General features: G+C 41.3%; 1 protein-coding gene across 1 annotated transcript in view; it reads right to left on the bottom strand.

Moving 5' to 3' along the window:
* taf2 (TAF2 RNA polymerase II, TATA box binding protein (TBP)-associated factor) overlaps positions 1-14,152 on the bottom strand; it is a 32,042-nt gene that overhangs the window by 3,509 nt on the left and 14,381 nt on the right. The window contains exons 18-23 of the mRNA XM_056381599.1: positions 11,545-11,685; positions 10,385-10,495; positions 9,974-10,167; positions 8,652-8,791; positions 7,735-7,804; positions 6,938-7,047 (exon numbers count right to left, since the gene is read on the bottom strand). Of these exons, the coding sequence (XP_056237574.1) occupies positions 6,938-7,047; positions 7,735-7,804; positions 8,652-8,791; positions 9,974-10,167; positions 10,385-10,495; positions 11,545-11,685 (766 nt within the window). The remainder of the gene's footprint in view (positions 1-6,937; positions 7,048-7,734; positions 7,805-8,651; positions 8,792-9,973; positions 10,168-10,384; positions 10,496-11,544; positions 11,686-14,152) is intronic.

Raw genomic sequence — 14,152 nt, 5'->3', positions numbered from 1 at the left:
TAGAGAGAGAGTTTGGCTGTGGAAGACACAGAATCATACAAATCTATGGGAGCAAGTGGTCAGCGAATCTCACAAACCCCTGCCAGTGAATAGAAAACAGTATGTAATAACAGCTAAATTATCACACTGTCAGCACCAAAAGACTCTCCTGAACACGTCTATGTGGTTTTAGTTTTCTCACAGCAAAAAATAAGGAAACAGGAGCAAGTTACAAAAAAAGGTCAGTTCTACTTTTCTCCTGAAATCAGCTCCTGAATATGTATCGCAGTCTATAGTTGGATGGTACTCCAATCACTTTGAGGCTCACTGTTCAAATTCTGTAAATCTCTGTGCTAAGGTAGACACTTTCTCTGAAACAGCACAGATTTGCTACAACCTAGAAAGAAATTATGTGTGAAGACTAAAATATATGGCTGTGAGGACGAGATAACAGAAGTTCTATAGCGTCTCCTACTCTAGCGATGATGTCATCCGCTTTAGCCCTGGACATTCCATACAATACACACCCATTATAAACTCAAAGATCATCAGAAAAAAACATAAAACTTAAACTGCAATAATTTAAAAACAGTAAAAGATATCGAAAAGTTGAATACAAGTTTAACAGCTGAAAGCCTTGTGAACATTTAAAGTTTGAATGAAGTCTCTACTGTAGCTGAAAGTATATAGAAGTAGTTGTAGTTCTAAGAGCAGAAAGTTTTTCATCGTTTCCATTCATTTGAATGGCTGAAAAATAGCAGAAATAGCGTAATATTTAAAAAATGATAAATAGTAGAAAAGAATTGAGTTCATCCGAGAATCTCCAGAAGAAGCTGAATATTTTGATAGCTGAGAGGTTTCTCTAGTACAAAGTATGAAGAAGTAGTTAGAGACTGAAAACGGAACGGAAGAAAAATAAGAATTAGAAGAATAAAGATTTGAATAACAAAAGTGTGAATGCCTCAGCGTTACTTCATATTGGCATGTAGATGTCTTCAGGCTGGGACCCTTATCAAACATATAAAGTCTGGGCCGAACAAAGAGGACCTGCCTATATAGACTCAGTCCACTAATCAGCACAGGTGTCTGCCAAACAGATGATCAACAGGAAACACCAAAATAAAACAAGATGTAACACTCCCCCCCATAAGATGGCACTTACAGGTGACATTATTCGTACACACATGACAGAGCATCAGCTACAACGTTTTCCTTGCCTTTCTTATGTCGAATGTCCAAATTGTAGTTCTGAACAATGTTAGCCAAACGCATAAGCCTCTGGTTGTTATTATACATGCGATGTAGGAACACCAAAGCTCTATGATCTGTATAAACCACAACAAGCTGCACAGAGGAACCAACATATACCTCAAAATGCTGTAGAGCCCACAGCAAAGCCAGAGCTTCTTTCTCAGTCATGCTGTAGTTCTGCTGGGTCTGTGAGAACTTTTTGGAAAAATAGCAGACAGGGTGATCGATGCCTGCTGAGTCTTCCTGGATCAGAACAGCTCCAGCACCAGTACCACTAGCATCGACCTCTAGCTTGAACGGAACAGCAAAGTTGGGGGCAGCAAGAACTGGTGAATTACACAGGACAGCTTTCACAGCTTGGAAGGCCTGCTCACATCTGAAATCCCACACCAACTCCCTAGCAGGACTGACAAGGTCAGTCAGGGGAGAAACAATAGTAGCAAAGTTAGGACAAAAAGCCCTATAGTAACCTGCTAGTCCTAGGAAACGCCATAACTGGCGCTTGGTGATGGGAGCTGGGTACTCAGCAACAGCACTGATCTTAGCTGCAAGGGGACGAACCTGTCCCTGACCTACTTCCTTGCCAAGATAAGTGATGGTGGCTTTTGCACACTCACACTTACTCAGGTTCAGGGCAACGAGGCATTTTCAAAGCGCTGGAAAACACTACCTCATGTGGCTGCACATAGATGACCTCACTAACTAACCAGAAACTAAATGACTAGGTTTGTATCCTGGACGAGCCCCCATTATTATGTTACGGCTGGCTCAAACACCGAACATAATAATGGACACCACACCAGTAGGAAGGTACTGCATATGAATTTATTACAGTTACTGGAGACCAGATACCTAGCACCAGAAAGGTGCTGCTGCAGCAGGATGGAGAGAGAGCGAGCTGAACAAAGAGGACCTGCCTATATAGACTCAGTCCACTAATCAGCACAGGTGTCTGCCAAACAGATGATCAACAGGAAACACCAAAATAAAACAGGATGTAAGACCAGCACCACTAGATAATGAGTTCTCAGGGACGTGAAGCTGAATACATCATTATACGGTTCAGTGGAGTCGCAGCGCGCTGAGAGTTGGACGGAATTAAACACCAAATACTGCTGAAGGTGATGATTCAGAGGCCTGGTGCCGAACAAGGGGGGTGGACTGTGGCTTTGGAGGAAGGTTGAAGCTCCTGGGGGGGCTTAGAGCCACTGCAGGGGGGCGTGGAGGGCCAGGGGAAACATATGAGTGAAACTATGAGCTGAATCAAATTTCTTTATATAGAGATAATAAACTAAAGTCTGCTGCTGCACTTTATTTCACTAACATTCAACATGGATCCTTTTTTATTAGCTCCTTCCCCTGTCATTGTTAATGATTGTGCGGGTGGGGAGGGGGGCTTCCGAAGGAGGGGGGCGCCAGAGAAAGTTTGAGAAGCTGTAAGAGCAGCAGAAAGTTCTCTGAGGTTTGTGTTCCTACAGCTCTGACCTTCAGCCGTGAAACATCATCCTGTGTGAGTGTGGTGTTTAACACATGGGGGGCTGTGGCTTATGTGGGAGGAGAGGGTAAAACAACCAACACATTTTCATTACACAGTATTCAAGGTTCCCTCATGCTGGTCCCTGTGTATTTAAACTGGCAGCAGAGTCACTGACCCACACCGACTGACCGACAAACAGAAGTTCAGCTGTCTCTCTGTTCATCCTTCAGGCCTGTAACTCAGTGAATTCAATCACATGTTGGGGCCGAGGGTCTTCAGGAATATGGCATCGTGAACATACACTTGTATTTGGGTTTTGAGGCTGTGTGTATTTGGATTGGCAGACTGAACCGTTGTGGCTTGGCTGAAAGACACATAGGACCCCCTGAAAGAGAGAGCAACAATGAAACCTGAATACACAATAGAAGGCAGAACCATGTGCATCCATGGTGGAGACACTGCACCAAAAAGTAGACCTGAACCTTCTTCAGTTCATGATTGGAAGAAACAAACATAGAATAATGAAATAAGAAAAAGCAGACAAACATCCGAGTCAACAAATCTAAACGATGCTGATACATCTGCACCTACAGCAATATGTCAGAGACACTGATGACAATCACCCGAGGGACAGAAGAGCCAACAACAACGCCACCGAATTACTGGGGTTGTTACATGGCGTTTCCCAAACGACCAATTAATACCAACCAGGAGGATGTGCTGGGTTTTCTATTACAGCCAAATATCTGAGAGAACCACTGTGTTATGGGATGTAGCAGAAAGATACTGTAGAAAAACAGTGTATCACAATTTGCTTCAGACCAAGTGTTGGTGATCCTGTATCAATCAATCAAAGTTTATCTGTATAGCACCTTCATACAGGTTAGTGCAGTTCAAAGTGTTTCACAGACAAGTGATGAGCTAAAAAGAAAAGGACAAATCAAATAAGAAACTGACAATGAGATACAATAAAATTGATTAAAAAACTATAGTAATACAAACAAAATAAAAAAATAAAACTAAAAACTGAATAATGAAATAACAGATAAAATAGAATAAAATTCTATTTATAACATAGATACAATACAATAAGTGAATAAAATAAAGAAAACCATATAACCATATAAAAAAACATATTTAATTAAAAGCCAGTCTGAAGAGGTTTGTGTTGAGTTTACAGTTAAAGATTTCAACACTTGCGGCTGCTCTCAGAGGGTTCCATCGGCTCGGAGCAGAAAAGCTAAAAGCTAAAAGCTGCCTCACCAAATGTTTAGTCCTGTACTCCAGGACAATTAACAGACTCGTGTTAGAGGACCTCAGGAGTCGCACTAGTTCGTACTGTGTAAACACGTGAGACATATCTGTCGGTGCAAAACCATGAAGTGCTATAAAAAACAAAGTAGAAAGGTTCCCCACCGAGTGCTCAGCTTTATGGATCAGTGCTGACACATTTACACAAATGATTCAACATCAATTAATGATCAAGTCACTGATCAAAGATGTCCGATCTTCTCTGGTTGCAGCTTCTCATATTTGAGGATTTGCTGCTTCAATTTCTTGCATCTTTTAAATGCAACGTGTTTGTTTTTGTCCGACAAAACAAGCAGTTTACAGAGTTACTTCAGCTCTGGGAACGTTAGAGTAAATGATTCATTCATAAAAATTAGACTGATTAATCATTAATGAAAATGATTGTTAGTTGCATCTTCTGTCAAGCTGCACAATCACAGTACTACAGGCATAATGCTGCACATCGTTATACATTTAATAGGAAATGAATGTGCAGCCACGTGTTTGGAAATAAGAGAAATCTCTGCAGCTTTTCTCAACAGGAATATCTAAGAAGAGACGGACAGAGATAAGAAGAGAAAGGAAAAGAATGACTAAAATCCTGAAAGACATGAAACATCAAACTACTGATATCTGCAGTCAGATGCTGCTTCACTTTAGCTTCAAGCTCAAAGAGAAGCAAAGTCTGGACACCAACTGATTGAGACACAACTGCTTCATCACCCATTAGAAAACAGTTCATTCAAACCCCTCTGGGATCGATTGGGATCACACACACCATCCAATCAGTGTCAGTGAGCTGAGCAACAGAGGACTGGTTTAGTAGTTCGATATGTGTCCGTCCAGTCAAACACATGTAAAGGGGAACTCACTGGATGTAGACTATAAACCTGCCATTGGAGACGTTCTCCTCCCTTTCCTCTTCCCCCACCTGTTGCACCTTTAAAATCCCCTTTGCTACAGGAAACAACAAAAACCTCCGAGCTGCAGCCTACGCTCTGAACATGCCGTTTTGATGACGATCTGGATCATGTACAATCACACAACTGACACGTCTTTACTGATTATGACCTTTTCTTTGCGAGGGAATCATCCATTTTAACCAGAGTGCAAATGTTCCCCTAAGACAGGTTCCTATCGGACGCTGTCGCTGCATCCTAAGCTCAGCGCCGCCCAAAACGATTGTGATTGGTTTAAAGAAATGCAAAGAAGCCAGAGCGCTTTCTCCCCTACAGCAGAATGATAATGATGCAGCCAGACCATCCAGCTGTGACACAGAGCTGTGGAGTTAGGTCTGTGTATGTGAGACTAAGGGGAAGTTAATTTATCTCTGCCTTTGTCTATATGAAAGACAGAACGTGATGGTTTTACCTCATTTTATGACTGAGATGATTCTAGATCACAGATGATATTAATGATAGAAAGAAATCTGTGATCTGTGACTTGATGGATGTGTTTATCTAAAAGACTTCAGTCTGACTATGTCCTTATTGTCAGGGGCTTAAGTTGGAATAGACACTGTAGCAACATGGAGAACAAAAAACCATATGAACTGAAAGCGCAGGGATAAAAAATGAAAACAGTATGTCCAGTAAACCAGAGGGCTGGTGGTGAACTGGTTTCTCCTTGGTCTCTGTCAGCAGAAAACTATGACCCTTGCTGGGTTCTTGGTCACTTCACTGACCAAAGCCATTAATGTCTGGTTAGTGAGTTTGGCGACTCGAGGAGTCCTGGTGGTTCCAGACTTCGTGTCACAGTCATGGAGTTGTTGCTGAAATGCGCCACTGGGAACTTTCAAGTCAATAACAAGACTAAATCTGGAGGAGCTCTTCGTACGTCCTGCAGCCGCTGTAAGCTTGTGACAAACTTTCAGACGGCACCAGCAGGTTTTTAAATTCCTCCTCAGATCTGAAACCGCGGAGAAACCAGAAGAGAACTAGTAAAATGAGACTGGCTCCTGTTGTGACAGGATTTGGAGTAATAGTGAATAGGCACTGCTGGCTTTGATAGACAGTAAGAAAATGTCCCATCTCTTAAGGTGACGTATAAACATGTTCGGTCTCTGCAGTGTCCTGCCTCATCTACAGGGATTCACTTTAACTTTGTGCCAGATGAAACCAAAGAAACTGTCAGTGAATAAAATGTTTTCCTGTGTTGTTGTAGTGCTGTGAGAGCTCATCTTGTAAGAAACATTGAGCATGAATTAACTGGAATTTTGTCAGTGTAATTGCTCCTAGTTGTGGTTGGATCAGTCCATTTGGTGCTTCCACACTACATCATCAGAGCAGTGTAAAAAACTAAGCTGTAATTTGTTCTTGAACGAAAAACCCAAAGAGAAACTGTCCAAAACCCACTGAACGTTTAATGCATTTTTGAATCCAACACTGTACAACCCCAAAGCCTAATGAGAATACTGAGCAGCCTGTTGGAGAGAGTCACCAAAGAGAAACAGAGTCCAGGCTCAAAGACACAATGTTCTTTTCTTGATGAACTGACTCTAACCAAACACAACTGAGTCTGACATGTTCCTGCAGGAGAGTGGGGGGGCTAAAACTGGAATAAAGGGCCACAGCTTTGTCCACCACATCCTCAACACACTGTCAACTGCATCTGATCAGCGGTGATGGAAGATTTACAAATGTTTGGGTCATATCCAGTCACAAGCTCAGACTGATGCACCACACACACAACGGTACAGTGACAACCTGCTGAGTTTGTGTCAGTGTGATGAAAGTTTATCACTCATTACTGTGCACACACCCATACATACCACACACCCATACACACTCATACACTGATAGAACAGCCATTAGGGGCAGTTTAGGATTGAGTATCTTGCCCAGTGACACTTCGACATGCAGACTGGAGGAGTCGGGAATTGAACCACCGACCCTCTGATTAGAGGTTTGACCCGCTTACCTCCCAATGCATGTGTCTCACCTGAGTTCATGAGCTTCCAGAGTTGGTCGACCAGCGCTTCATTACACAGAGCCGAGTCTGTCATCTTTGTGAACGGTGGATTCTTACATAGCATCCCCAGGATCTTATGTCTGATTGGACGACAAAAAGGAAATAAGAAGGTTTAGTAACACAAAACAAGTATTTCTCTCTTACTTTGGAAGACACCCACTTGACTTGCCTAACTGAGAAAGTTTACCTTTAGAATTAATTCATGCATGGAACAAGGCTGCAGAATCTGCCAACCTTTGCTTAAAGTGAAATCATTTTGTGGAGGGTTTTTTTGGAGCCACTATGAACAGGAGGAATAATTACAGCAAGAAAACTGTTTCAATGCACATATCTGTGTGTAATTATTGTATTAAGTTACTCTTGAAAAATTTAGAGTTTAAACCTCCTGAAGGAGTCAAGGTACTGATTAAAAATACACCTCTGATTAGAGGTGAAATCACTGATATTCTCTTACTTTAAAATCTCCTCTTTAAAAGATTTAAAATTTTACTAAAGACAAAAGTGCTGACAAGTTCATTTCATATGGAGCTAAATTCCATGAATCCTAAGGTAAACATTAACATCAGACCATCAGTAATATGTTGTTCTAATATTCTCACCACATTGCTGTTTCATGTAATTGTATAAGAACTGACAACAGATTTGGGAAGATGGGATGCAATGACATAAAAACAAACAGAAACCTTGAGGCGAGGACACTGTAACGTCCATAATGTACAGCATGAATGTGTGTGGACAGAGTGCAGATGTGCTGGGTGTCCACTGACCTGACATAATGAGTCGGGTCATTCTGCACCATGATGAGCAGCCACTGCAGCTCTGCTGCACTTCTTTCAACTGTAGACCAAAAAACAAAACATCACGCTCACAAAGAGAAAACAAACACAGCAACCTTGATACAAGGACATGCCACTGTGGGAAAAATGATGAAACAAGAGATGTCGTTATATAAAAGAACTACAACACCAAAAAAAGACTTATCTCCAGCTGCAGGAAATCAAATTACAGGAAATATGGTCACAGCCTCCTCTCTCTGAGTTACAGTGTTGAATAATAACCAGAACATTATTATGTCACAGTGAAGTTGACCTTTGATCTTTTGGATATATAATGTCATCACTTGATTTTACCCTTATAGACATTTGAGTTATATTTTGTCATAATTAGTATGAAGTAGTAGTATTAGTATGAATTCTTGAGTTATGGTCAAAAATGTGTTTTGTGAGGTTACAGTGACCTTTGACCTTTGACCACCAAAATCATCTATTTGGGCCAAATTGAAAGACATTCTCTGTTGGATGTTCATCAGGTTCATGAGGATGGGATGGACGGGTGGGTGGATGAACAATCTGAAACATAATACCTCCACCCACTGCTGTCACCAGCATGGAGGGATAAAAATTTGTGCAAATTTTTTTTTTTTTTACCTAAAAGTCACTTATCATGTCCTAATTATACACTGATTGGCATTTCAATAGGGGATTTGCCCCCCCCTCTGAACTTTGAGCAGTAAGTGTTCTCCTACATACACTATGAATGCACAGCCGCTTCCCCAAATTTATAACGTAGACACAGACTAATTAAAGATTAATACAAGAGCCAATAATACTGATCTCCAGGGGCTTGTGAGCTGGATCCATGAGCTTCATAACAATACCAATATCACTTCTGTTAAATATCACACCTCTTGTATAGTCCACCAGAGCCTCCAGGGCAGCAATGCGAACATCTACGAAGTGTCCGTACTCAGCGTAGGACTTGAAGAGTAAAGGGTCGCTGGGGATGTGACCGTTCTTCTGAAGCTGACGGATTGCTCTCAGACAACTGGAGAGAAGAGGAAGACAGGAAAAATGAAGCAGATTATTCCAGCTGTATGAGAGGTATTCAGAAAGGTGACTAACAGAAAGGTGATGAGCCTTTTACTGTCCACATAACACCAACATGAACTCTTGTGACTTCATAGATGATAAATAAATAATACAATCCTCACATCCTGTGACTTTGTCTTTCCTTTTCCGCTGACTTTATTAACTTGTAACACAGACATGAATAATATAAACAAAATAAATATGACAAAGACGGACATTATTTTCCAAAAAAATCCCTGCAATGCTTATTGTTAAAGATGGAAACTTCTCAACTAAATAAAAATGATATATTTTACATTTTATTTTAATTGAAATGTCTCTTCCATATCTACATTCCAAAATAAGTGGAAAAAAAGACCGGCATAATTCTCAGCAACCAGTAACTAGCTAAAACTCGCCCCCCTTATTAAATAATTGCACATAAATCATTGTAATCTTTGTTGTAATGAGTGGACCTAAAACTAGAACAAACAAACATGACAAACAGGAGGTAAAGAATTCACCAGAGATAGACGACGCCAGACGCTCAAACAACAACTCAGCAGAAACGATGCACTCAGTGCGCCAGATTATCGGTAAGGAAATTGTGATTTCAGGGCTGAGCATAAAGTGGATTTACACAAACTCAAAGAACATGAAAACCGAACTCAGAGACTTGAAACAGGAAATTTACCAAAAACTTTGTGCGAACTCCACACGAATCCAGGCTCACGAACCAGAATGAATGAAGCAAAAACACATATTGTTGAGGCTGAGACTATGAAAGAGGCACTGAATAAATCAGTGAAAAAACAGAATGACATGCAGGAAAAACTGACAGAGTTGGAAGGAAAGTCTATGTGAAATAACATTTGCATTTATGGTGCACCTGAAGAGAAAGAATGCAAAAAAAAAAAAGAAGCACTTCTCTCGTTACTCAGTTGACAAAATACGCCGAAACCCTTTCTCATATCACTGCACACTGTGCTGTGTTTCATGTACTATAAAGAGAGAGAAATCTTAGAAAACTGTCAGCCTTTCTTATCAATAGGAAGCAATATGCCAGAATTTTTACATTATTTTGTGATGTGAAACTGAGATGAGGAGCTGCAGGGAGAAATATCAACAAACACACACAGGAGCACCTTCTGCTCTGTACCTGACAGTGATGGTGTTTCTGAAGCTCGGCAGCAGTTTCTCCATGTTGAGGAAGCGGGTGATCTCCTCCAGGATGAGCCGGACGTCGGCATTTAAATTGTCCACTGTCCGCACCTCGTTGTTGATGCTGATGGCTGGGGTCAGGGAATTGGTCAGTGCTTCAATCAGTTCTGCACGGTAGTAGTTGTCTGAAAACTGAGGACAGGTGGAGGGGGAAAAGGAAGAGAAGAAAGTAAATCCCTCCGCTGATCACTGGGAACAAAGATTTACTGTTGGCAGCTGTAAAATAACAAAATTTAACCAAACGTCTTTTTATGTTTTGAATAAGCCAAGAGAACCATTCGTGTATAATCTGTGTATTTGTTTTTGTTTGAGTCTTAAACAGTGAAATTGTGTAAAGATGCATCTTTACTTTGTTTTTTCTGTTGTCGTTGTACTTGATGAGGTCCAGGATAAAGTTGAGGACGTCTTTGGGACAGAGGTTCTGGACATCTCTGAGCAACGCCATGGCAACTGGCATCGTCTGACATTTAAGACAAAGATGAAACATCAATCACGATATATCACTATTGAAGTGATGAAAAAAACAACATCAGCTCAGTTATACAGTGTTCTGTAGTGTAGAAAACAACCAATACTGGAATCTTGAGGCTGATACCAAAATTTGAGAATATTAAAGGTCTCGTATTTTTGTTGAAATGTTGATATAAATAGGGATACCCTGATTAACTGGCTGCTCATCATTATCAGCTGATTTTTATTAAAAAATATGTGACCGTTAGATGGGAAATAATGCTTCTAGTCACCAATGACCTTAAAACCGATCACCTGTGATTAATACTCGGGTGTCTGCGGCTGAGAGAAGCACTGTCTGTGAGACTGAACGTCTCACATGCACGCCATCTGCAATTCATGTCAAAAATGATCGTAGTAGATTTCAGGTAAACACTCAGAGAAACCAAATCCAATGTTGAATGGTGGGTCCTGCTGGGCGGGGCTTGGGCAATGGCTGAGGTTGGTAACTGCTTAGTTGTGACATCACAAAGTTACAGAAGTCCTGACGGCTGGTTTTAAGGCTCAGTTTCTGAATACAGGCTGTGTGCATTTCTCTGTGGACTGAGGCTTTGATACTTTCACAGTATTAATATAGAACCTAGACCTGATCTATAATCAAACAAAACATGGACAGAGACCTTTAGACTGGATGGAGCTTTAAAAATGCAGTGACATAAACATAAACAGTTAACATTTTTGATGAGGATGTTTTGAGTGAGGGGCACTTTACAGCTGTAAAACAAACTCGTCAGGGCTCTCTGGTGGACAAAATATGGAACAGCAACTGTTTTAATCCACTAAAAAAGTCTGAGAAGTCTCCAAAAGCCTCAGACCACTGGGGAAAGTAACCTCAGACTGTGATCTGTGATAAGCTAAAATCATACAAAAGGCATCAGAAATTTGATACCCCAATCAGGCCTTGAATAAGAGTCGAGGACGACTAACGAAGCTGTTGCGAGGACCAGTGTGTGTTGAAGTGTGTGTACCTGCCGGTGCATTTCGTTTGTCTGACTATACCTTTTGCAGGAAGTAGCTCTGGAAGTTGATGAAGCTGTTGGTCTTTACGATGTTGGGGCAGCTCTTACAGCAGAACATCCTGGTGAACAGGGACTTCATGGCTGGTGGGCCCTGCCACGTGCTCACCATGGCGTTGGCTATCTGCAAAGTTCACACGAGAACAGATGAACACATTACACAATTACTTTAGATCAGTGCTGTTCAAGCTGCAGCATGTGGAGGACAAACGTTTGGTTTCAGGATTTCTGCTCGACATATCAAATGTAAAATGTACACAGAAGTATGAGCTGCACACGGGTTAGAGTGATTATTTGAGAAATACTGTGTGGCACACAAATAACAAGTCAAGAATGTTGTAACTATTATAACAATGTCCCCCCTGACTGTTATAATTTTTGTGGTGAGGATTGAACTACAATGTAAGAGGCAAACGCACACATGAGGTTTCCTCAGGTATGAAGACCAGCGGCTCCAGTGGTCTTTGAGCTCCAACAGGATATTGGGGAATTTATGTTAATGTGGTAATAAAGGGCTAAGGGTCACTGGCGCAGGATGTTGTCATTTGGTTAGATAAACAAAGGGGAGTATGCACTAGTATGAGACCATTGCTCCTGTATGTGTGTGTGCATGCGTGCACATATTTTTTCTGTCAGTGTTTTTAACATTTGTCAGTTTTTATGTGTTTTTGCCGTCAGATTTTCAGCCCTGGGCCATCCCTTCTGCCTTCCCACATTTCTACCAAAAACAAGCAAGTAAATGCTGTCCCTGCCAATCACAACGCAGCCAGGTCCCAGCTGAGGGTTAAAGTCAGTCGTATTGAGCTCTGTGGTCGGTGTGGGTATGTGCGTCTGTGAGCTCATGTGTCTATATGCGTGTTAAAAGTGTGTGTGCGTAGTAGCGGTGGTAGAGGCAGTAGTAGTATATACCAAGGGCCAACATGGCAACTTAATGAAGAAGTGAAGTGCTGCCATTTCAGCCACCACTCAGTTTATCATGCTGTGAAAATATTGGTTCAGGTGGAAGTTGAACAGCGGAAATCCAGTGGGGTTAAAGTTGGAACCGACCAGATTCAGAGAACGGAGAATTTCCTGCAGCCACAGAAGAACAGGATTATTCAGTCAACTGATCTGAGAGCAGTGAGGGTTAAACTGCTGGGTGGCCTCGCTGGTGGGGGGGTTATATGTTGCTCTCATACTGTAGCTCACTTCCACAATGTCGTTTACACTAAAGATTGTATGTCCGAGATACTGTCATCTTCCATTAGAAATGAAAACAATTTCTATCCCAAAATTTTGACATAAATTCAAAACAGATAAAATTTAACAACTTTGTTCCTCTGTTTTGTCCCTCTCACCGTGACTCACTCATCCAGACCTCCCAAACCTTCACTCATCTGACTGCCCTGAACCTAAAGCCCCATCCCCATTTTCTTTCATCTACTAATCTGTCCACATAGTCCCAGTATCCTTCCCTCAGCTCTCACTCCATCTTTACCAAGCTAACTTCCATATATATTCTGTACCAATCCTACTTTCTGACGTTCTGTATGTGACTTTTAATCATTTTTACTGCCATTTGAAATTAATTCCAGCCATTTAAAAAAAACAAAAAAAAAAAACAGTTTTTCTTCCACCAGATAAACCACATTAATGTGACCTCTGTCAAATTTGAGGAGTCTAAGTAAGGAACCAAAACAAAACCAGATCTGGGCCAGCTGGACCTACAGGCTTTAGCAGGCCACAGTTCAGGACCTTGCATAGTAAATCCATGAGATCATTTGTTTTAGTGGAAATTAGGTTAATTTGTGCATCAGTGAAAAGGTTCCATGTGACATGTATAAACAAGGAAACAGAAGAGCTGTGTAAATGACTCATTGTCACTGACACCAGAAGTCATGAGGAGCTGAGAGAATTCTATCTTCCAACAGAAACAGCAGAGCATGATTAAAAGCTGCATATTCATTATATTTTGAAGGTTAATGACCCCTGAACAGACTGAGATGATGTCAGGAATGTTAGGGAAAACGTATTTGCACCTTTTGACAATCTGCTCCATCAAGCTCATCTGTAAATCAATCACTACTGAACTCCCATCAGTGCAGCGACTGGTCATCAGCCTCCATATTCCAGACAAGTAGGTTTTAATCAGTGAAGAATCCCTCATCCACTCACAGTGTGCTTTATATGTCCTGAAAAAATCTGTTTCAGTCATCTGCGCACCATGTGGTTCGTATAAATAAAGCTTTAGCGACAACTGTGGTAACTGGTACATTCATCATACAGACTCCAGAGTTCTTCTCAAACGCTGTGTGATGAAACGGAGCACATCCTGTAGTGTCACACATCATGAGTGTTCTACTGTAGCCAGGCTGCTGCTCGGAGGCTTCACTTTGTAAAATTCAATGTTCAAAACCTTTATGCTGCTGAAATACAAGCCCATATACACACACACACACACACACACACACACACACACACACACACAAACACACACACACACACACACACACACAGAGAGAGGACAAGACGCTTGTAAATAAGCTTGTGTGATTAATTACTAAAAGCCCAATTTGTGCATCTGTGTGTGATAAGAAACAACTTAGCCATGT

This window comes from Seriola aureovittata, chromosome 7 (genome assembly GCF_021018895.1).
Source record: "Seriola aureovittata isolate HTS-2021-v1 ecotype China chromosome 7, ASM2101889v1, whole genome shotgun sequence".
Lineage (NCBI taxonomy): Eukaryota > Metazoa > Chordata > Actinopteri > Carangiformes > Carangidae > Seriola > Seriola aureovittata.
This window is presented reverse-complemented; position numbering and strand designations above follow the sequence as displayed.